The following is a 25,823-nucleotide window of genomic DNA, read 5'->3' on the forward strand; positions in this document are numbered from 1 at the left end:
TCTAGCCTTTTAAGTTGTAAGCCCAATTCGTTAATCTTCTCTTTCTCAATTTTCTTCAAATAAGCCTCTAAAGATATAAAATTTCCCCTTATTACTGCTTTAGCTGCATCCCAAAGATTTTGATATGATGTCTCATCATTATCATTATCTTGGGTGAAATTGTTAATTGTTTCTATAATTTGCTCTTTCACCCAGTCATTCTTTAAGATGAGATTATTCAGTTTCCAATTACTTTTTGGTCTATTTACCCCTAACTTTTTACTGAATGTAGCTTTTATTGCATTGTGATCTGAGAAGAAGGCATTTATTATTTCTGCCTTCCTACATTTAATTTTGAGATCTTTATGTCCTAATATATGGTCAATTTTTGTATAGGATCCATGAACTGCTGAGAAGAAAGTATATTCCTTCCTATTGCCATTCAGTTTTCTCCAAAGGTCTATCATACCTAGTTTTTCTAATGTTCTATTTACTTTTTTAATTTCTTTCTTGTTTGTTTTGTGGTTTGATTTGTCTAAATCTGAGAGTGCTAGGTTGAGATCTCCCACTATTATAGTTTTACTGTCTATTTCTTCTTGCAGTTCTCTTAACTTTTCCTTTAGAAAGTTAGATGCTATACCACTTGGTGCATATATGTTTAGTATTGATATGGCTTCATTATTTATGCTACCTTTCAGCAGGATATAGTTTCCTTCCTTATCTTTTTTAACGAGATCTACTTCTGCTTTTGCTTGATCTGAGATAAGGATAGCTACCCCTGCTTTTTTGGCTTTACCTGAAGCATAATAGGCTCTGTTCCAACCTTTTACCTTTACTCTGTATGTATCTCCCTGCTTTAAGTGTGTTTCCTGTAGGCAACATATTGTAGGGTTCTGCTTTTTGATCCAATCTACTATCCGTCTCCGTTTGATGGGATCGTTCATCCCATTTACATTTACAGTTAAAATTACTAATTCTGTATTTCCTGCCATCGTATTATCCCCAGATTATGCTTTTTTCCCTTGACCCCCCTGATCCCCCTCCCCGATATTTAATTTACAAACCCCCCTTGTGACGCGCAACCCTCCCTCTTTTTTTTTTTTTTTTTTAAGGATCCCTCCCCCCTCCCTCCAAGTCCCTTCACTTATTCTCCTTTTCCTTTCCCCTTTTCCTCTCCCCCCTTTTAATGAGGTGAGAGAAAATTCTCTGAAAAACAAATATGTTAATTATTTACTCTTTGAGCCTCTTCTGATGAGAGTAAGATTCACACAATGATTCTCCCCCTCACTAAGTTCCCTCAGATATGGTGTATTTTCTATGTCTCTTCCTGGGATGTAGTTTCCCTCTTTTTATCACTCCTTCCCCTTTTTCTGAACCGACCTCCTTCCCTTTACCACACCCCCCTTTTTTTCTTTTATATCAGGAAAATCAAATTATCCTTGAGTATTTTTTATATACCCACAACAAAGTTACAGTTCTCAAGGGTTCTGTGTACCTTTTTCTGTTTCTCTTCAGTCTTGTGGATGTAGATCAAATTTTTTGTTTAAGTCTGGTTTTTTTCTTAGAAACATATAGAATTCCTCTGTTTCATTGAATGACCATCTTCTTCCATGGAAAAAGATGCTAAACTTAGCTGGGTAGTTCATTCTTGGTTGCAGTCCTTGATCTTTTGCCTTACGGAATATCAGGTTCCAGGCCCTTCTATCTTTTAATGTGGAGGCAGCCAGATCTTGGGTGACCCTTATTGTGGCACCTTGGTATTTAAATTGTTTTTTTCTAGCTGCTTGCAGGATTTTCTCCTTTGTGTGGTAATTCTGCAGCTTAGCCACAATATTCCGTGGTGTTCTTTTTTTAGGGTCTATTTCAGAAGGAGTTCGATGAATTCTTTCCACATCTACTTTCCCTTCTGTTTCTATTATCTCTGGACAGTTCTCTTTGATAATTTCCTGTAAAATAGAATCTAGGCTCTTTTTTTGGTCATAGTTTTCTGGAAGTCCAATAATCCGCAGATTATCTCTCCTAGATCTATTTTCCAGGTCTATAGATTTTCCCAGTAAGTATTTGACGTTGTTCTCCAGCTTCTCATTTTTTTTGTTTTGTTTGACTGATTCTTGGGTTCTCTGTGAATCATTCATTTCTATTTGTTCCATCCTGACTTTTAAGGAGTTATTTTCTTCTTTCACAGTTTTTAGTTCTTTTTGTAAATGCCCAATTTCATTTTTAAATGAATTATTTTGCTCTATTGAATTTTTTTCCATTTCCCTAATTTTTTTTTTTGAGAATTATTTTCTTTTTCCAATTCAGAAATTCTATTTTCTTGAGACTTTTTTATCTTTTCCAATTCAGAAATCCTACTTTCCTGTGTTTTTTTAACCTTTTCTAATTCACTAATTTTGTTTCCCTGCATCTCCTGTGAATTCTTTATTTTTTCCAACTCCAATTTCAGGACGTTGTTATTCTCTATCATAACTTCCCTTTCCTTGCCCCATTTTTCTTCGATCTCCCTCAATTTCTTAAGAGCTTCTTCTAGGAGAGAGTTATGTGATGGGGGGCAGGAATCGTTCCCCTTTAGGTTGTTATCTTCTGAATCTTTGCTGTTAACTTCCTCGGGGTTGGATACCCGCTCTTTCTCTGTATAGAAGGAATCTATAGTTTTTCTAGCTTTTTTGCTCATACTTAAAAAATGTTTTGGGGTCTGTCCCTGGGGTAGGAAATTATTTACTTCTTTACCAGCTTCCTCCCAGACCGGATGGATGCAGCGGCTCCTGCGCCCGCGCTAAGAGAGAGCTCTGGGAGAGAATTCCCCACCCCCTCCCTGGAAGCGCCTCAGAGGTGATTAGCACTGCTGTGCTTTGAGGGCGTAGAATAGTGAAGACAGCAAGAAGCTCAGCCTATGTGTCCGGGTGGGGAGTGGGTGTCTGCAGCAGGTGACGTGAGAAGCCCCTGCGCTCAAACTGGAAGTGTCTTCCAGAAACCGCGGTCCCTAGTTCAAAGGTTCCGCTTCTCTGGGACTTCCTGGAGCTGAGTTCCACTCCCTCCAGCTAAGCTAGGCAGTGTGTGTTGCCTTGGGCCGTATCCACCCACTTGTCAGTCTCTTAACTATTCTCAGGAGGTAGCTGAGGCCACACCCCCTGGTGCCGTCTGCCGAGTCACCCCCAGGGTGGGGGGGGTGGAAATCTAATCTGAGTTTTAAAATATTTTGGCTTTCTCTTCTGAACTGCCAAATAATTAGCAGAGAAGAGCTAACAGCCTGTGCCAGATTCCTTTACCTCAGTGGCTTCTCTGATCCCAGAGCCCCTCCCAGCGCAATGGGCGCAGTGTGCCCCTACCCCACCGTCTGTGCTGGTCTTTCTTATTCCTCCCCTGAGAACTGACCTTTCCTGTTGAAACTCCAGATTCTCTTCAGCTGGTAAGTCGTGCTTCCAGTCCTTGTGGTATCTATCAGTCCTGAGCTAATTTTGAGACTTAATTTATCTAATTGGTTGTGAGGGAGTGAGGACGTTCACTGAGTCGTGTGTTTCCTCTCCGCCATCTTCGATCGCCACTTTTTTTAGGAATTTTTTTTTTTGCATGATAATATTATCTACCTCCCAACAACATCCTTTAAAGGTCCATGATTTGAAGAAGACTCTGAGTCCTCATAGGCTAAGTCAGCTGGATCTAAGCTCAAGAAAGGCCTGCCAAGCTGGAAGGGCTTTGAGTATGGCAATGTCTGTCCTTCAAAGACCTCCTTATCTAGGTGAGAATAGGCACTCAGAACCAGAAGGCTGGCTACCAGGTGATAATTTGGGGGAGAGGAAGCATGTACGATGATGCTGTGATTTGAATTAATAGAGGGGAGTAGTAGTGCCAGTGCAAACAGAAATCTTCTAAAGCAATTAAAACTATTTTAATCTGGTTTGACCTTACTGAGAACTGTTGTAGGCCATACTCTGTGTTTGGCACCTTGTGTTGTATGTTTAACACAGATAAGTGACAAAAATACAATTCACTTTGCAGAAATTTACTTCACTGAAACTCTTACTGGAAAATATTCTGAAAAGCAAACAATATTTGAGTAAAGAAAAATATTTAGGGTGTTAGAATGGTTTAATGCTGGTTTGGGTGTTGCAAAGAAGACATGAAAAATAATTACTAAATGAAATTATCTGAACCAATAGAAGAGCATGAGATCCTTTTTTTTCTGGTAGAATCAGGATAATTTCAATAGTTCAACAATCTTTAAAAGGTCTAGTCAAAATCTTGGGAGAGGGAAATAGAGCGAAAGGAACAACCTAGTGTAGATGTAGGATTTCTTCCCAATTCAATCATCTTTGGTTCCATAAAACAATAAGATTCTCAGGGGCTATGCATTTTAAACCTTTGTAAAATATGTACAAACATCCCCTGGAAGTGGTCCTAAAGGATGCACAAATTTAAAGGTAGAATTAGTAAGAAGGATAAGTCTAGAATCAGAACTGATTTTGAAAGTTATGGTCAAGACTATATAAACAAGCTTTCCCAGCACTGCAGGTGAGTGAAGCAATCAGTTATCACTAATTAGAGGTTCCTCTGTGTGAAGGTCTTCATCATTGTCTCTGAAAAAAATTCTGTTCCATGCAGACACTTCAGCTTTATTTACCAAAGTTGATTCTCCTTCCTTTCCATCCCTCCCACTGGTTCCTTCCAGAGATAAGAGCCTTGCTTAAGTTGAAAACATGGACCTTTTGACCGTCTCAGAAGGGCAAAATGCACTCCTATTTTCTGCTCGCTTCTAGGGGCCATATAATTATCCATGGGTCTAGTGGCTATTTGTAGCTTGAGCAGGATGCCAAAGCTCCCCGAAGTATCTATTAAACCAGAAAATGAGAGCTGTAAAAAGAGCTTGGTGAGAAGAGGTAGGAGGTAATTCCAGGCTTTGGGCCTTTGGGCAGTTCCTTCTAACCCTTAAAAGGGTAGATCTATTTTATAGAATGTCTTCTTTCCAGGGACAACCTTGAATATTTTTAAAAGCACTGTTGACCACAGTCTTTACACTCAGGAATAGCTTAACAGACCAGAGATACAGAATTCAGAAAAAAATGTTGAATGGTGGACATGAACAATTGAAAACTTTAACTATATGGAAATACCAGATTAGAAACTGGAAGTGATCCTGGGGATCAATTTCCAAAAGATCAAACTGAGACCCAGAGAGGCTAAATAATTTATATTTGAATCTGGTTACTTTTGAGGAGTGGTAGCATCTGATACTTTAAGACATTCTTTAGGACATACTTTAGGACATTTCCTACTTGACCCAGAAGCTAGCCTCAAAATATAGGAAGTGAATATACATCACCTCATCATCTCACAGGTGAGGAAACTGAATTCTGGAAAACCTATGAAGTTGCCCACTAATACATGTCTGCAGGGTCTTCTCAATTCCACTCTATTTACACTCTACACTACAACAATGAGAATCATTAATAGAATTGCTGATGGCTCCCAAGATGGAGAGAAGAACATCCCTCCCTACATACTCTATATCCTTTTTTTTTTCCCTTTGGGTTTTCTCCCATTGGGAGAGCTGCAGTATCCAGAAAAAAGAGAAGGAAGCCATAAAAGAAAATACTTTTGTTTCAGAGAGAAAAGGAGCTGCCCCTGCTGGAAGAACTCCCAAGGTAGCCCATTCCCTTTTGGAACAGGTCTAAACAGATTAGATGAGACTTTATGTAACATTGCTGATGATAATAATTGTAGAGGATTTTAAAGAGATTACAAATAGCTTTTTTCATAACAATATTGTGAGACTTGACACATATTGGGGACCTTGGATTTCATTGGTATAAGTGCCCCTTCCAGTGCTACAGGTCACAACCCTTAATTCCTTCCTAAATGCTCTCTGAGAGTTTTCATGTCCAATAAAATTTGTCACCTCATAGTCATGTATTTTTATAAACCTTTCTGTACTGAAATCAGGTCTATTTCTGTGCCCAAATTCAAAGCCCTCCAGCTTCATATGACCTAACTAAACTTATATTTGGCTTTCATAGCTTTCAAGGACCAAGGATCACTTACTTCCATGACATGAAGAAATACTGCTAGAGGACTTTGGTGGAAGAGGTAGGTAGTGCAAGTATTACTATTGTCACTTTACAGAAAAGGAGATTGAAGATTAGAGAGGTTAAGTGACTTGTCCAATTGTCTAAGAATTAGAAATAAGACTCATACCCAGGTCCTCAGATCAGATCAGGAGCAGGTGGAAGAATATGGAGAGAAAATTAAGAGGCATAGAGAGAAAAAAACATTTTCATTCTTACCAGATTTCTTCTTCCCAATGTGTTCCCTGTAGAGGAGAGAAGCAGGGGTGGGAAGGAAAAGAAAAGAGATTCAGTATGTATTGCATACAAATGAATTATTTAATTTTGTAACATTTCTTCATTCTAGAGAAATAACAGTGGAAGTTTTCCAGATAGCTTGGAATTTTCAGACTTTTTTACATGGAAAAGATATCAAAAAGTCCCCTTGATATTTCTATATCTCTACATCTTAGTGCTTCACCTTGTAAAGCTGATTTTCTCAGAGAAATCACTAGATGAGAAGGCATTTTAGTTTTCTGAAAAGAGGAAACCACCAGCATAAAGCCTTGAGCAGATCTCAGTCTGAAAGGCAGATACCCAAAGTAGAACCTTCAGCCAGCCTCAGGCACAGAGAAAGTGGCTGTGGTGATGGGAAAACACTTAAATCTAGGATCTATGAAACCAATGCACTTGTCTTTAAAGGCATAATAGAGGACACAGAACTCATGGGATAATTTTCACCCATTGAGTTGTGTTATACAGACAAAGGAGAAACTGAATGAAGGAAAGGGGCTCCTTAGCTTGGAGATATTTCCTTAGTTGTACATCTCTAGCACTGAGTAATCCTATGATCTATTATCCTATATGTAAAGTGTTAACAATATTGTAGGTTTCTGATTTGTAATCTAGTTTGCTATCTGTTTCCATTTTATGGGAGAATTCATTCCATTCACATTTGCAGTTAAGATTAGTCACTCTATATTTCCTACCATCCTATTTTCCCCTATTTCTCTCTTCTTTCATTCTTTCTTCTCACTAGTGTTTTGTTTTTGGCCACCATCTCCCTCAATCTGCCCTACTTGTAGCCCTATCTTTTTATACCTTTCCTATTCTACTTTTACCCTCCTTTCTATTAGCTTTCTAATTTACCTTTCCTTTCCCCTTCCCCTTCTACTTCCCTGTAGGGTGAGACAAATTTCTTTTTTTTTTTTTTTTTTTAATATTTTAATAGTTTTTATTTACCAGATATTTGCATGGGTAATTTTACAACATTGACAATTACCAAACCTTTTGTTTCAATTTTTCCCCTCCTTCCCCCCCTCAGATGGCAAGTCGACCAATACATGTTAAATATGTTAGTATAAATTAAATACAATATTTGTATACATGACCAAACATTTGTTTTGCTGAACAAAAAGAATCGGACTTTGAAATAGTGTACATTTAGCCTGTGAAGGAAATCCAAAATGCAGGCAGACAAAAATAGAGGGATTGGAAATTCTATGTAGTGGTTCATAGTCATCTCCCAGAGTTCTTTTGCTGGGTGTAGCTGGTTCAGTTCATTACTGCTCTGCTAGAACTGATTTGGTTCATCTCATTGTTGAAAATGGCCACATCCATCAGAATTGATCATCATAAAGTATTGTTGTTGAAGTATACAACGATCTCCTGGTCCTGCTCATTTCACTCAGCATCAGTTCATGTAAGTCTCTCCAGGCCTTTCTGAAATCATCTGTTTGTCATTTCTTACAGAACAATAATATTCCATACTATTCATATACCACAATTTATTCAGCCATTCTCCAATTGATGGGCATCCAAATAGTTTCCAGTTTCTGGCCACCACAAAGAGGGCTGGGGTGAGGCAAAATTCTAAAACAATCTATATATGTCTTTATGTAGTTTGAATCAAATCTGATGAGATTAAGGTTCAAACAATGTTCACCTTCTTCCCTTCTTTCCTTTAACTATAGGTCTTCATGTAATATAAATTACCCCATTTTACCTCCCCTTTTCTCTTCTCTAAGTATAATCCCTTTTCCACCCCAATTTCTTTTTTTATATCTTCACATTAAAGGTAACTTATACCTATATCCCCTTAAGTATACTCCTAACTGCCCTGATAAAGATGTAGTTCTCAAGAGTTACTTTTTCCTATGTATCTCCTACATGTAAAGTGAATGTGTAGTTGTGTTTCCCAAGTTTTTCCTATTTATCATCAGCAATATCCTATCTGAAAAATCCTATCATGGAGAACATGAGACTCTACTGCTCAGAAACCTATAAGGAGCTCCAATTTAATACACAACTATAAGCTTTAAAGTCCTTTACCAATTGTTAGAGCCCTATACACAACTCCCTCCTTTCTATTTCTAAGTTCACCGCCACTGTCCTCTTTATTCTTCTTCCTTCTCAAAAAGGATGGGAAATCTAGGCTCAACATTTGTTTTCTAGTCAAGTAATTTCTAACTATACTAGCCTCAGTCTCAACTCATAGCTTTTTTTCTTAAACCATTCCTAATTTATCTACCCATGCCTTTTCTCTGCCAAAATTTTATTACAAACTCCCCTCATAGGATTTAAGTTTTGGTAACAACCTCCAGTGACCATCTAATCAAATGTTTTAATTTTTACACACGAGGAACTTGAGACCCAGAGAATTGAAGCAATTTTTGTTAAGGTCATACAGCTGGCAAGTAGCAGGATTGGGATTTGAACTCAGGTCCTTGGAGTACAATTCCATTGCTCCTTCAAGAAATCTTTGCCGATGAATCCCACCCATTTTTCTCCTTCCCTTCATGTCTATCACAGCTGGGTTAAGTTTCACACAGTTGAATTAAGTTTGGGTTTACTATGCCTTCCTCCCCTGGCAGGCCAAAGCCCTTCCAATATAAGTGGTTTCCACTTTTCTGGATGGATACAAAAAGTCCTCCATTGACTTCGGACAAAAATTCGAAGCAATGCAGCTGAGAATGGAATGTGCTGACCTAGTCCCTTCTTCACCAGCCTTCTGAATAAAGGAAGAAATAATGAATGAAAAAAAGCATTCTTGATCTTCCGATTCCTTTCAAGTGTTGGCTTCCATTCAATTTCCTGGAGAAAGAGTTTATCTTGTTTATGAATGATGACATCCACACAAATCTCAGAAACACTGTATCACAGATGGCTGAGTCAGGCCATTTTCTATCACTATTCATCATGTGGAACAAGGTCCACCCTGGAATTTGTGGACCAGCTTAAAATCAATTTTGCCAAGAGAGTCAAAAAGTCTTTGGATTTGAACTTAGACAAGCACTAAAGCCTTTGGCTGGGCACAGGAATAGACAACTTATAAACTAATATTCTAGGTGCCACAAACCTAAAAAATCTTCTTTTTTTATGATGGCCATCATCCTTCCTTTCCACGTTCTAGAAAGAGCAATAAGTTTGGGGTGAGAAAACTTGAATTTGAATCTGAATTGTGCCACTTTTACCTTTCTAAAACTCTATTTATTCAGGTGTAAAATGAGGCATGGTATTTGGAATACAGAAGGTCCTTAATGTTTATTGCTTAACTGAATACTCTCTTAAGATCTCTAATATCTCCAAATTCTACAATTCTCTGAATCGGGTACTTCCAGTGGGTCATCTTAGTCATGTTTTAGGGTTTTCAGCAGGAACCTATGAAAAGAGTGAAAGCTGGAAGACAGGGTCAGCTATAGTGTCTTATTTGAGCAGGAGAGGATTGTAGCTGCCTCAGTTAAAAGGAAATCACAATTCCTATATCAATGGACATGTTTCATGATGCTTTCACAACTATCTTATTTGAACCTTATAATCAGCATGTGAGGTAGACAGCATGGGTATTGTTATCCCTATTTTAAAAAATTGTTTTTGGCCTGGACCTGCAGTTACATTGGTGTAGAGAATTCCCTTTTCTGAAGCAGTTATAACTATTTTAAATAGTCTTAACTGCCTAGAACACTGAAAAGTCAAGTGACTTGAGGCAGGACTTGAATCCAGGTCTTCCTGAATCCATGGCCAGCTCTCTATCCACCTATACCACACTTATTTAATTTTTTAAAATAATTTTTTGGTTCTTTATATGTCACTTATATTTGCTAATGTAGCCTTTCTTTATGTTCCTTGTTGTCTCTATTTTAAATGAGAAAAATGAAGAACACAAATGACTTTAGGAGGAGGAGACAGGGCTTGGGAAAGAAGATACTTGGATGGTACTAGAGATTTTTGAGATTTTCTCTCTCATAATTATGATTTGCTCTTTGATATTTTCAGTAAGGGAGACTACTGCAATTTAGAACTTTTTAAAAACACGGGGGTCAAACAACAGCCCATTCCACTCTCTCAACTTTTTTATTGAGTTCAAGTTAACTTGAGCTTTTAGACAGAAGGATCATTTAAACCCAGCCCTAGAACAAATGTTTCTCCCTGTTTTTCTCTTCTATTTTTCCATATCTAAAAACTTCCTACTTCATTCTAGGTTGTCATTTCATCTCCAGCTTCCTAGTTATTCCTTCAGTCAACACAGTCTTTCCCATCTTTTCCTTCAAGAATCAACTCATCTTGTCTGATTCTTCTTGTGAAGCAAAATAACTGTATGGACATGTATATATATATATATATATATATATATATATATATATATATATATATATATATATATATATATATGTATGTATGTATGTATGTATATAATGTATTTAACTTATACTTTAACATATTTAACAGTATTGGTCAATTTGCCACCTTGGGGAGAGGGTAGGGGGGAGGAGGGGAAAAGTTGGAACAAAAGGCTTTGCAACTGTCAATGCTGAAAAATTACCTATGCATATGTCTTGTAAGTAAAAAGCTATAAAAAAAGAATTAACTCATCTTTTTGGGTTTGAGAAACAGCACAAGCAACATCTTGTTTCATGCACACTCTCTGGATATATTTTTCACCCAAGAAATGTCTGATTTTGACAAGTGAGTCATTCTCTTGAATAATAACATTGATAGGGAAGAGAGTATTAAGAGACCTCATCTTGTAATGAAGATGCTGGGTAATAATGCCTTTGATCATGTTTTGTACATGACTATAAATTGTGTACATGGCTGCATGGTGTTTTTCATTTCTCTACCACTTGTCTACCCAGAATTTTTTTCTTTCCAAAGAGACTGAGCTCAATATTGATATGGTTGAAAACTCAACAGACAATTCTGGCCCTTTCACAATAACTGTCTGACCCTTATGATCAATGTCAACATTTTCTGGGATTTCAATAATCTAGTTGCTTAGAATGGCCTTCATTCTGGTTGTGAATAGTCCAAAAAATTGCTATGGATTTTTAATTCAAATTTTATATACTTCCTAGACTGGCATCAGTTTGCCCACTATCTTGGCGGTGTCATGGCATTTATGGTCAGAGTATAGGGAGACATTTGAATGCGGCTCCAGGGATACTGGTTTCTGAAAGAAAAGCCAACTGGCCATCAACAAACCAACTTACTCTTTGGGGGGATTCAGATCTTCAGGTCTTGTCTCAAAGAACTGAAGTACCTCATCACATTGAGAAATATAAGGTGGCAATCGGATCAGGGCCTGAAAAAACAGAGAAATGTGGAAATATAGTACATATAGGAAAATTGTAGGGAAAAGAGGGAAAGCAAATTTGCAGTGCTAACTGGTTGAAGAGTCCCTCAGAGTTCCTCCCACACCTATCTTCCCACTGAGTTCTTAAGAATTTTATCTGGACCTCTACTTTATATTCTGATAAGTATCCTCTGATTGCTGCTTCTTCTGAGGACCAAGATATGATTCAACATGCTGGACTCTCAAAATGCTTGGGAGATTTTGTATTTGAGGTCTATAGTTCAGGAACTTGAAACTTTAAAAATGTGCTAAGAACTCTTTAGCTCAACTGGCTTCTCTTTCTCCGAGTTTTCCTGGAAGTCAGGGGGAGTACTTTCCAAATAGAATCATTCTTCCAGTTATATCAAGGAAGTCCTCTTCTTTGCAATAGAGAGGATTCAAAAGGCTCTAATAATGATACATACTAATTAAAGACACTGCTTTTGTGGAAACATCAAATTATTTCCCACCTACCAGTTGCTGTTTTTATTTTCAGTTTTTATCCATATGATAACAAAAACCAAAGGAAAAAGTCTAGCATCTGTTGATGGATGGATTCCTTACCAAATATGCGGGTAAGTATGAATGGATCAAGGGCTACGTTTTTAGATATTTCTGTGTTGATCAGTCAATTAACTAATCAACAAGTACTGCTTTAGTGTACTATATATTTAATTCTATTCTAAGCTTTATGGAAAATAAGAGAAACGTTCATTCTCACCCTTCAAGGTGCTGACAATTTATCACTGGGGGAGCAAGGGAGAAACCAGTAGACCCCTATCCACACTACTGAATTCCCTTTGAATTCTGGTGTAGTGAATATATTCATTAACATTCTTTGGTAAAAACTTTATAAATTGTCAAATGCAATGACATTTTCTTTAAAAAGTCTTATTTACTTAAAACACTTGGTATTTATAGATCATTGATTTTTATTGTACTTTTTGCTATATCAGTTTCTTCAGCACTAATCCAGAGGGAATCCATATGTGTATCAAAGGATTCAAAAGGGATTTCAGTATGCTTTTTTTCTCATCCCTAATCTCCTTTATTCACTGGTTTGGAACTTATTTTCACATCTTAAGTTAAGCAGACTAGCACACTAATTATTCTACTTTCTCTGAATTTATAGACTAAACCATTGATATCACATATAAGGTATCCCAAAATTCTTAGTACAGATTAAAGTCTTGACTGTGTACTCTAAACTAAAATTTTGGAACACAATAGACATTTATAGTTATTCTAATTGTTACATGCATGTTGGGATCTGGAGTCAGAGATATTGGGTTTAAATTGAGAATTGTAGAATTATTAACTATGGCCATGGGCAAATTTGGAATCTGTATTGTATTGGAATCTGTATTGGAATACTTCTAGTATCCTTTCTAGCTCTAAATCCAAGAATGTGGGAAGGTTTAACACCGTCTCCTGAGTCAGATTGTGTGCTTTCCATTGCATTTGACCCAGGGCTACACCTCTAGAGGATACTCAAAATACTTGCTAATGATAGCCTGACAACTCCAACAAGTTTGAGAGGCAAAGGGCATCGGGAGATCAGCAGTAGTGACTGTTAGTTGTATGCTCTGCACAAAACAAACCTGAATGTTGTCACTTCTCAGACTTGTGACAGCCTTTACTCATGTTATTTAGCTCATTTTTATCTGGGAGCTTAGGCTCCCAATAAAAAGGTAAAGAGAAAAAGAACAGGAGAGGAAAGGCATTTAAAAAGAATAGATCTATAAATGAGCCCAAGGCACCCAGTGCAAATTGGCACTTAGGAAAAAAAAAAAAAAAACTTAGAGGCCATAGCAGACATAGCCAATCCAAATAACAAGGGACAAGACTGGAAATGGGAAGTCCCTAGACAATGCAAGACCCAATTTTAGTGCCAATCTTCTTCTTTTCCAGTGAATACAAAACAAAACTAATCTGGTCACAAATGGCTGCACAGACAGGTTTAATTTCATCTCTTTCTACTCTTGGTGGGAATCAGAACAATAAATTTTCACTTTGAAATTCAGCAAATGTTTGTTATTAACAAAAATATAAAAGAGAAGAGAAGTCATTCAGTTCCTGAAAAAACACTGAGTTATCCTATTCTGGGTTTATATCTTTCAAGGCAGGGACAGAAAGACCATAACAATGCCTGCCATAGGATTTCAAAAGAAATTTTGATCCCTTTGGGTAAGATTCAAGGCATTAGCACTAGACATAATATGTGCACAGAAAATCCTGCCCTTAAAAAAAAGTCCTGCCTATATGATATTCCCCAACAGTTTTAGCTTATTCCAGCGACTGGCTGCTTCTTCTGGAGGAAGTAGGGATGTGGAAATTCAGGCTAAACTAAACATCTACTTTATTACACATTAGTGCAGAATGCAATGCATTAACCAGAGGGAGAGAAAGCTTCTAAGTGGGTCACAGAACATCAGGCATTACGTTCCAGTTGTTAAATCAAATGGATTCATTATATCTTACACCATCAAACACAGCAGCCAGAAGCAGAAGGTAGTAGTTTTTTTTTTTAATTATTTAAAGACTTTTTCTTTCAAAATCAAATTTGGTGATATGGTAGGGATGGGGGATTAGATTGTGCTATGTATAGGGATGTATGGATGAACTGCTGTTCAGATTTTGGATGTCAGACTTATAAAGGCAGAAGAAACTGGTTCCTAATTAGATAGGAAGAAGAGGAAAGTTAAGCTGAGAAACAAGAGCCCATTAGGAAGGTATAGTGGGACATATTGGAACAACATTCATCAACTTGGAAGAATGACCCCAAAGGGTCTAAGAGCATAGTATTCTTAGCAGGGCATGGACTTAGATAAAGAGGGATGCCTCTTAATCACACATAAAGAGAAGGGGACAACATTAATAACTTTTTCCCATTTCTAAAGTGCTTTATGTTTTAAAAACACTTCCTTCCAATTCTAGTACAGTGTAACCTTTACTAATCTGATCCACAACCCAGAAATATAAATTATCATCCCCACTTTATAGATGAGGAAGAGGCTAAGAGACTTGTTTATGAGTAACACACTAGGAAAGATTAGAGCTGGGATCTAAACCCAGGCCTCTTGATTCCAAGGTAAACGTTCTTTCCCTCTCATGATTTGGCTTCACTGGGCTTTGAAATTTCCTTTGTCCCATGCTTGGAGTTGTTTAAGAAAAGATGACAGTTTTATGAGCTCATACATTTTTCTCAGGTCTCTCTCTACAAAGGAGGAGTTTGGATCTGACCGAGTTTTATGAGAAATGACTCTTTGAACATGTTAGTAATAATGATAAATATTATTTTTTTTCATCTTATTGTTCCCATTTTACAGAAAAGGAAATTGAGAGATTAAAGTCATAAGGTGATAGCTGTCTGCAGCATAATTCAAACTTTTCTGGCACGAAGTCCAACACTCTCTTCACTAGATGCTGCTGCCTCTTATTTTTGTCTCAATGCCTCCTTTTCTTATACTCCACTGATTTCCTCCTTTACTGGCCATCTGTGAGCCACCAGCATGTTCCCGTTCCTACAAAGAGATGATTATTTCCCACCTCCAACTAAGTATCTTGTCATTTTAATTATATCTCAATAACCATTAAACCTACTTTTTTTTTTTTCTCACAGTGTAAACCTCCAAGGCTTTGTGGTTCAAGTTGGAAAGAATCTGTGCCTTTGAAGGATCAAGATTTAAGGAACTGCAGAACCTTTATTTTTGCAAGGGATCCTTTGGCTCAGGAATTCAACTGCCTTAGGACATTTCCCAATAGGACTGAGCCCTCTCGCTCCAGAACTGCAATCTTAGAGATACCCAAGCCTAGTTGCCAAGGCTGCCAATCTCTTCTACATTCATGTCACACTAAGTATGACACCTAATAGAGCTGTGCCATATGTCACAAACAAGATACATACAAAAATCCTTTCTCTGCTCCTTGCCAAAGCAAAACAAAGAAAGGGGTCACTAATTATTTCCTGGGAAGTGTCACAGAATCACAGAACAGTTCTGTCAAATGATTATCCCTTTCTTAACAGAAGATTTCCAGTTATAGGGAACTTACTCCTCCTAAGGTAGTCTATTTTGCTTTAAGAAATTTATATTCTATATGAAATATTTGCATATAATATACTATAATATATTATATATATATATTACATTCAATATAATATATGTATATGTTACATATATATTATATATAGTATAGGTAATTGAATATAGTCTATATAAGTATATAGAATACATAAGAAATATTAATGTTTATGTACATATGCCCAATGAATATATGCATATATACATATATACTTACATACAAATATACATGCTTGCATACATACACACACTAATATGCATACATATATAAGAAAGAAATCTGTTCCTCTGCAACTTCTCCCAATCCTACTTCTAGTTCTGCTCTCCAGAACAAAACAAAACAAGTTCAATTCCTCTTTTCCATGACAGTTTTTCAAATTCTTAAATGATTCTTAGCATGCTTTTCCATTGGCAAGGCCTCTGGTTTCCTCACCATCTTGGTCACTCTCCTCTCAAGTGTTCCATTTTATCCATGTTCTTACTAAAATGGATGGAATCCTCTTGGTTGAAGCCTATCCAGGACAAAGTATCACTGGTCCTGACACTCAAATACAGATTTTGTCTTTTAGTAATAGAAATAAGCACTATTGATTCACTGAGCTTGTAGTCCACTAAACCCCTTATTGAGTTATTTTTAACTGGGATCCTTTTTGAATTCATGTCCTAGGCAGGAAAAATAATACCTTAAAACATCCTGTACCTCATTAGTGTGGTTTCTGTTTTGATATCTGAAAAGTCATTTCTAAATATGAGAGAAGCAAACATATGTTTATATATTGTTTATGTACACTTGCAAAAACAAAACATACTACCTTATCCCTGCCAAGGAACAAAAAAAAATCATTCATGGGCTACTTCATAAAGCCAATTCCACTGAACGAGTAATCAACCAATCAATATTTATTAAGGGTCTTCTATGTGCCAGATACTGTGCTAAACCCTGGGGACACAAAAAAGAGGCAAAAGACAATTCCTGCCCTCAAATCTATCTAATAAGCACTAAATACTATAAGGGAGAATGACAGCTTTCAAGACGTGGAAGATTGTATTTCCAAGTGTGAGACAGTTTTCAACATACTCACCTTACAGTATTCATCAATGGGAATCAGGCGTTTGACAGCCACATCTCTGATGTGGCTTCTTCTGAAGAGAATTTTGCCTACAATGGATGAAACCAGAACACTGTTGTCATTAGTTAACATTTAAAATGTAAATCTATAAGTATTTTATGTTTTATAGTTTTATGTTTTATAGTTTATTTCAATGCATCCTCCCTATAATTCTGTGTTCTGTCAAATGGGGAGGAAGGGTATGCCTTAGAGCAATGGGACACAATTAGTTGGATGTGGAAGAAGATACTGGGAAAGGTCTGAAAAACAGTCTGCAAAAACTGCAAAGATCATATAGTGCTCAAATTCTTTCTCCAGTGAGTATAGAAGTAAAACAGAGGTATACAACCAACCACATCATGCCTTGCAAGAGAGGTGAATGGACAGATTGAAAGGAAAATGTTCTCACACAAGTTCTCTCACTTGTATCTTTTGTCCAATAACCTCCCCTTAGCCGGGGGCAATAAACAAACAAACAAACAAACAAACAAATAAATAAATAAATGCAGTTTACTAGAAACACTTAAAAAAGTTTCAATAGTATTTTATTTTTCCAGTGACATGTAAAGATAGTTTTCAACATTCATTTTTGTAAGATTTTGAGTTTCAAATAGAAATACTTTTTAAAAAAATAAATTTTACAGCATCTCCTTCAATTACTTTAATAAATTTAGCCATTGTATATATTATTTAAAATACAGAACAGATGCATTTCTAGGGAAAGTGCTTGTGATATGAAATTCTTTAAATTAAATCCTATTTTTTCATTAATTTACACTAAAAATTGGGGTTTAGCTCTAAACATAGATTAGCTCAATAAACTAAAGTTCATTCTATGAACTAACTCACCTCCTCATGTTAAAATGTGGTTTTAAAAGCTTTAAATAAATTACATAATTCCATAAAATGGAGACTGAATTTCCTAGTAAATGGAACCATTGGAATCCTTATGAAAAAAAAAAAAAAGGATGGATAAAGATTGGAAAGAGAAGAGGGTACCCAGCATTCTTTAGTTTAAGCAGCTCAGGGGAGTTGTACATTTCTTTAACAACTGACATTTACAAAGTACTTTCCTCCTAACCACCATGAAGGGTAAAGTAGCATAAATATCATCTCTGCTTCTACAGATGAGGAAAATAAATTTAATTGACTCTCTTAAGATTATACAACTAATAAGTGATGGAACTAGGATTTGAACACAGTATTTTGATTCCAGAGGCAGCTTACATGGCTCAGGCCTGGAGTCAGGAAGACTGAGTTCAAATATAACCTCAGACATTTACTAGCAAGAATCATTGCAGAAGGAAATGGCAAACCACTTCAGTATCTTTGCCAAGACAGTATGATCCACTGGGTCTCCAAGAGTTGGACACAAAAGAATAACAATTTTGACTTCAAAAACCAATGATCTTTCCATGCTATTACCATCTCCCCTTTAGTGTGGCTAAAAAACTCCTTTCCCCTAAACCCCTCAGATAAAATAAAATCCATTACTTGCTTTACTGATTTTTAAAATTTACCACCAAAAGTGCCCTCCTCAGATGTTCAAGATTTCATTTTGCTTGCAATGCAGTGGAATCACACTACTAGTAGTCTACAATGCTTCAGTCACAGACTCATTTCCCAGTGAATGACTGGATGCTCCCCAGTTTTAGAGCCTTCTCATTTGAGCCCCAGGCAATGAGAGCACAATAGTATGGCTTTCTTTCCAACCTTTTGCTGGATCAGTTAGGATCTCTGGAGTGGAATCGGTGCTTTGCAAAAAAGAGAAGCAGATTCTGGTGGGAACCAGTGGGTTTTGTTTTCTATGATGGAAGAAGGCCAAACTGTAATTCTTATTATTCAAGTCATGCCTTTGGCCAAGTTAGCTTTTCCAGCTCTGGTCAGAATGGAAAATTGCACAGGGCTGCTTCCACCCCCACTCTGCCCCACCCCCTTTTGGGGCTAATATCAGACTTGCTCTTGTTTTGCTGATGCTAGTCTTAAGAGTTTAGAGAGTGAAGTCAGACCTCCACTGTGTCCCTGGGAAACAACATTTCTAGAGACCTTCCCTACCCTTCTCCTGAGCTGCAGGAAATGCCATTGGGGAGGCTGAAAAGAGGCAATTCAGAGGGTCACACTACAAAAGGGGATTTGGGGGACAGAAAGGATTCCAAGAATATAACAAATGGTCATTGCATCTTATTACAAAGAAGTCCTGTTTCTGAGGGCAGTGTTCACATTAATTCTTGGGTGGGTGTGGGGAGCACATGATCAATAAAGTTTCAGGAGGTCAAAGAAGGTGCCCTTAACTCTTTATCTGGGAGAGATTTTTCAAAGACTATTGTGACATTTCACTTTATCTGGTAAAGTTACAATTATCTGTTATTCTATATTCCAAGAAATGTGGTGCATGTTGGAAACTAGTGATTCTTTTCCAGGTTGATTTAAGCTAAGCATAATTTCTAATATATATTCTAGTATATTTCCTTAAGGTTGTTGTATGGAGAAAATGAAATAATATTGGTAAAAGTGCTTTCAAACTTTAAAGCAATATGTAAATGCTAAGCTATTATTATAATCATTATTGCTGTTGCTTATGGGGAAATAGAAGAAATGCTGCCAGATGGATAGAATGCTGGGCTTGGACTCAGGAAAACCAGGTTTCAACTCTGATCTCTGGTTTCAGTTTTCCCATCTGTAACTTAAGGGGGAGAGATGGTGAAATAAAAGAGTCCTCAGATCTCTGATAGCTCTAAATTTATAATCCTACGTAATGAATTTATAGCTGGGTAATTTAAAGCTGAGTGATCCCGGGCCCCTGGCAGCTCCTTAGGGATCATCTCTTAAACCCGGAGTGCTATAGTCTGCAAGGCCATTTTGGGGTCTGTTTTTGCAACCTGTTTTCATAGTAGGCTCATGAGATAAGAATGATTTTTACATTTCAAGATAAAGTTTTATTGTATTTCCAAATATAAAAACCATTCTTAGCTTGCAAACAGGTAGTCAGTAGTTTCTTAGTCCCTATCTTAAAATCATACATAGGTTGCAGGAGGTAGTTCTTACAACTGGAGATGCCCATACTGATGAAATCATGTTTGAATAAAAACTGGGAAAGGAATGTCTCTGAGCCTGCCTTAGAGGTTAGAAGAAAAGAGAAATAACTTTCTGTTGGGTTATAGTTCTGGAGAAAATTCTGATGTAATAGAGAAGCTGGGATCTTCTTATATGACTTTTAGGCAGAACAAAATATAAAGAATATTGGACTTAAATTCAGAAGATTGAGGTCTGTACCTAGATTTGGATACTAACTTGCTAACATTCCCAAGACCTCAATCTCTTCATCTGAAAACTGAGGTACTCTTTTGGTTCTCTCTTGCTCAATCAATCTCTCTCTCTCTCTCTCTTTCTCTCTCTCTCTCTCTCTCTCTCTCTCTCTCTCTCTCTCTCTCTCTCTCTCTCTCTCTCTCTCTCTCTCTGTCTTTTAATCTCTCCCTTTCAATATTTCTTTCTCTGTCCTCAATCTTTCTTTCAGTATCTCTCTTTTTCAATCTCTCTCTCTCTCTCAGTCTCTCAATCGCTCTCTTTCAAACACACATACACTCTCTCATACAGCTAATAAGTGTCAAGTGTCTGAGGGAAGATTTGAACTCAGATTTTCCTGGATCCAGGACTGTTCTCTCTCCACTGGGCCATCCAGCTGTCCATATCTTATTTGTGTCTTTGCTTCATCTTGAGGAACCTGGTGACTCTTGTTCATTGTGTCCAGTAAAATCAGGTAGTAAGGGGGGAAGGCCTTAGGGATTGCTTCTCTTTTTTTTTCAGGGTCCTGAAAATAGGGCCTCCTTGGCTTTTAAATTCTTTTTGTTTGTTCCCATTCTAAGGGTTTAGGAGTGAAGTCTCTGATCTTGTGTCTCAGAGAGCCACAGAATACAAGAACTGGCATGTAGTTGAATGTAAAATCCACATTCAATGAGCAAAGAATGAGTAATGGTCTCCAGGAATGACCTTTGAGACTACAGTCTAGCAGGAGGACTCACCTAGTAGCAATATTACCTTTGGAATGGAGTAATTTAGAAGCCTAATTCCCATGCTCTTCCTACTCAGCCCCACGGAAATAGTTTAGTAAAGATTACTATGCCTTTGAAATATTGGAAGAAAACAATTATGTATTTTTTCTTGCTGTGTCTGTGAAGCAAATATCTTTTTGTAAAAGTAAGAAAAGAAAAAATAAGGAAATGAAGTTCTGTAAGAAACGACCAGCAGGACGAATACAGAGAGGCTTGGAGAGACATCAATTGATGCTGAGTGAAATGAGCAGAACCAGGAGATCGCTGTACACTTCAATGCTGTATGAAGATGTATTCTGATGGAAGTGGAAATCTTCAACATAAAGAAGATCCAACCCACTTCCAGTTGATCAATGATGGACAGAAACAACTACACCCAGAGAAGGAACACTGGGAAGTGAATGTAAATTGTTAGCACTACTGTCTATCTACCCAGGTTACTTACACCTTCGGAGTCTAATACTTAATGTGCAACAAGAAAATGGGATTTACACACATATGTTGTATCTAGGTTATATTGTAACATATGTAAAATGTATGGGATTGCCTGTCATCAAGGGGAGGGAGTAGAGGGAGGGAGGGGAAAATTTGGAAAAATGAATACAAGGGATAATGTTATAAAAAAAATTACTCATGCATATATACTGTGGGGAAAATATATATATATAAATAAATAAAATTTAAAAAAAATAAGAAAATGAAGAGAAGAGAAAAGAAAAGAAATGTAAGGGTCTGACTAGCTGATCTCCAAGGTCTCTTTTAGTCTTAAATCTTACAGCTTAAGCCAGCTTTCTCTTAAATAGTCCAATCAACTGAAGGCTAGATAAAAAAAGTTCTATTGGACTTCCAAGTACCACACTTAAGTAAGTTATATTCAATAAAACTCATTCATCATGTGAAAGAATCTAGGGCTAGATAGAAATTAACTTTAGAAGCAGCATGGCATAATAATCTGGAAACTAGAACTAGAGTCAGGAAGTCCTTCCTGGACAATTTACTTACAATTTACAATCTTTTTATTCTTCAATTTCCATGTCTATAAAATGAGGGAGTTGTACCTAATGGCTTCTAAAGCCCCTTCTAGATCTAAATCTATAATTTCTATAACTTTTTATAACTTCTTCATTGTTTTCCCCCAATTGATAAATGATCAAAGGATATAAGCAGACAATTTTCAGATGGCAAAATTAAAGCCATCTATAGTTATATGAAAAAATTCTTTAAATCACTACTGATTAGAGAAATGCAAATTAAAATAACTCTGAGATACCACCTCATACCTCTCAGATTGGCTAAGATGACAGGAAAAAATAATGATAAATATTGGAGGGGATGTGGGAAAACTATACTAGTGCATAGTTGTTGGAGCTTTGAAATGATCCCACCATTCTGCCCAAAAGTCTATAAAACTGCACATACCCGTTGACTCAGCAACGCCATTACTGAGTCTGTATCCCAAGGAAATCATAAAGGAGGGGAAAAGGAACCACATGTGCAAAAATGTTGGTAACAGTTCTTTTTATGGTAGTAAAGAACTGGAAAATCAGTAGAACAATTGGGGGATGGCTGAATAAGTTATGGTATATGAAAATAATGGAATATTGTTGTTCTATAAAAAATGATAAACAAGCTGATTTTTAGAAAGGCACCTACATTAGAAATGTACCGACATATATCTTCATTAGAATATGAGCTCCTTTAGAGTACAGTTTCTTAATCTTTTCTTAAATTTTCCCTACACATAATCCCTTTTGGCCTGAGAAATTTTTATGTGACCTCGATATAAAAATATATGAAATGGGTGCACAAACAAAATATTTACCATTGCAACCCCCACATTCAGTAATGAGACCCCATATGGAGTTGTGAACCACAGTTTAAGAGGCTGGGCTTTAAGGGAAGAACTGTTTTTATTTTCCAAGCAGAGTGCTTGGCATAATACTAAGCACTTAATAAATGTTTGCTTACTGTCTGGTTTTATTCATCTAAAATAAGGGTAATAAATACTCATCCTAATAGTCTTATATGATTCTTGTAAGGACACAAGGAGATAATGACTGTAAAAGTCTCCATAACTATACATTGCTATGCAAATGTGAGATTATCACCATCAATACAAAAATACAGAAAGAGTGCAATTTGTACTTTCAGTGACTATAATCTTATTTTTCTGATATTTGTCTGATAGAATATCAATTTGTTAACAGCAGGGACATTTTTGCCCATCCCAAATGCTTAACACAATGTCTGTTATATACTGAATGTTAAAGAGATGCTTGCTGTTAAAAGTGGAAATATGTGTAGAAAAAGCCCACATGTCTTAACATATTGGATTGCTTACTGTCTAGGGAGGGGGAATGGAGGGAAGGGAGGGAGAAAAACTTGAAACAGGGTTTTGCAAAGGTGAATGTTGAAATACTATCTTTACATGTATTTTGAAAACTAAAAGCTATTATTAAAAATCAATTATATAAAACTCAAAAAAAATTCTTGCAAAATATACAATTATTTTCAAAAAAGAAAATACCTGTATCAACCTAGGTCTAAAGAATCTAGGACACTAGGTTCCTAATCCTAGTTCATCAAACACCATCAGCAGCAAAGAAAGATTTATCACCAGACCCATGTGAGAGAAAGAAAACAATGAAAATTCACATGTAAAGATTGTGCACATCTTCTGCTACTCAATATTTAACTATATAATTCTCTAATATAATTTTATATAACTTAGCAGATTAATAGCTTTGACCTCTTATCTACACTATTAATATTTGTTTTTTCTGGTCCCCCATTTCAGATGAACAGAATTACAGGACTTTAGGCATGGAAAATCATTTGATTAAATTCCGTCCTTTTACAACAGATGAGGTTGGTAGAATGATGGATTTGAAGTGAAAAAAAGACCTGGGGAAAAATTCCAAATCATACACTTATTTTAAGCTTGTGAACCTGGAGAAAAGTCATTAAATCTCTCTGAATCTCAGTTCTTTATCTGAAAAATGCCAGGGTGATTAGATGGCTTCTAAAGTCCCTTCCAATTCTAAATTTATAATCTCGTGGTTCTATGATATACAAGCAAGGGAAAGTGACATGCAAAAGATTATATGGTTTCTGATAAGACCAGGACTATCACAAGAGTCATCTAGTGTATCTCACATTGCTGTTCTGCCACGTCCAACACTCTATGAGCCCATTTGGGGTTTTCTTGGAAAAGATAGTGGAGTGATTTGCCCTTTCCTTCTCTGGCTCATTTTATAGATGAGGAAACTGAGGCAAACACAGCTAAGTGACTTGCTCAGGATCACACAGCCAGTAAGTATCTGAGGCCAGATTTGAACTCCTGACTCCAGATCTGACACTCTATCCATTGTGCTACCTAGTTGCCTCTATACTAACTCATACCTGGAAGGACTTCCCTTCATAACATTTGTGATGAAAAGTTGTCCAGTCTTGCTTGAAGGAACCCACAATCTCTCAAGGCAATTCGTATTACTTTAGTTAGGGAGCTTTCCCCTGCTTCAAGCCCAGTTTTGGCCCTTAAACCTGGTTCTGCCTTTTGGGGCCAAACAATAAACTTAATCCATTTTCCACAAGACACCCTTTCAAGTACTTGAAGACATTTATCAAGCCCCACCTCTCTCCACTCTCCCAGTCTTCTCTAATCAATAAATATTTATTAAGCACTTATTATGTGTCAGACATTGTATGAAGCCTTCTAACTTTAATTCTCCAGGCTAAACTATCTCAGTTCTTTCATTCAACATAGCTACATTTCTTATATAGTCTTAGAACTCTAGTCTCTCCACTCCTAGTCCAGAACCTGATCATTGTTATATACTACCTCCATTATAAGCATCTTGAATAAAGAGATAATCTTTTCACCACACCCTGCTCAGGTTTCCTACTTAGCACATACCATGAATGTTAAATTTGATACAAAGGTGGCGATGAATATTCTGGACAGCTAGCCAAAGGCACAGAGAAACCCTGGTGATTTCTTGGCTGTAGCATCAAGAAAATAACTTTTTCTAAGAAATAAGTAGAAGAAGAACACAAAGACTTAGAAAGATAGAGGAATTCTCTCCTCTTTCATCAGCTGCTTGCCCAGTGTGCCTGGTTTCAAAGAACAATTTGTAAAGTATCCTGGGATTCACAAATTCCATTCAATGACTGTAAACAAAAGTCATAAGATTGAGAAGTCTTCATTATACCTACCTGGCAGAAAGGGAATAATCCTCTGTTTTGGGTCCTTCTGACCTCCTTCCATAGGAAATTTGTCCAACATTTGCATCTAAAAGGACAGAGGAAATAAGGAATTTCAACTATTAACTAAAAGCAGTTTTGAAAACAATCTTTAAAAAAATATCTTACCAGTCTCTTTAAAAAATAGTTTTCTTAGGGCTATTTTTTCCCTTGTGGAAATGCATGTCTGGAACTGCGGTGGAAGACATTATGGAAACTATGATTTGATATTTCAGAAAATAGAGATGTTGAGATTTATAACCTTTAAAGGAGACCTATCACCTGGCTGTGGTCTTGGCTCAGAAAAGCTCTGAGAGTAATGATGTTAGCCAAGGCAGTTGTCAAAATCTCTAGCAAAGTGACAGAGTTCTGCTATACCCTATTACTTCTAGTAAGTAATATAGAGGTTTCATTTGGCAGTGAAAAGTCTTTACAATCCAGTCCCCAACCTACCCTTCAAATCTTATTCCAGTATTCCATGGTTCAGTTCTGTATTGTTCAACCTTCATTCCGTGCATTCCCTCCAAACCTCAGCCTTCTGGAATCCCAGATTTCCTTCAAGATTTAGTTTAAGCACCCACCACCTGTTGTCTAATATGGCTTTTCCTGGTCTCTTCTGGTTGCTGGTGTCTTCTACCCCAAAGGATATAATGCATTGCTCTCTATGTGTTTTGTTTATAACTATGTGCTGCATTATTTCCTCTCCTTTT

At 36.8% G+C, this 25,823-nt stretch overlaps 1 protein-coding gene across 2 annotated transcripts in view; it reads right to left on the minus strand.

The window, feature by feature from the left end:
• Positions 1 to 25,823, minus strand: part of SH3PXD2B (SH3 and PX domains 2B) — a 133,407-nt gene that overhangs the window by 42,235 nt on the left and 65,349 nt on the right. For both annotated transcript variants that reach the window (XM_074292076.1, XM_074292077.1), the window contains exons 3-6: positions 25,087 to 25,162; positions 16,796 to 16,872; positions 11,510 to 11,601; positions 6,261 to 6,286 (exon numbers count right to left, since the gene is read on the minus strand). In XM_074292076.1, coding sequence (XP_074148177.1) covers positions 6,261 to 6,286; positions 11,510 to 11,601; positions 16,796 to 16,872; positions 25,087 to 25,162 — 271 coding nt within the window. The remainder of the gene's footprint in view (positions 1 to 6,260; positions 6,287 to 11,509; positions 11,602 to 16,795; positions 16,873 to 25,086; positions 25,163 to 25,823) is intronic.

This window comes from Sminthopsis crassicaudata, chromosome 2 (genome assembly GCF_048593235.1).
Source record: "Sminthopsis crassicaudata isolate SCR6 chromosome 2, ASM4859323v1, whole genome shotgun sequence".
Lineage (NCBI taxonomy): Eukaryota > Metazoa > Chordata > Mammalia > Dasyuromorphia > Dasyuridae > Sminthopsis > Sminthopsis crassicaudata.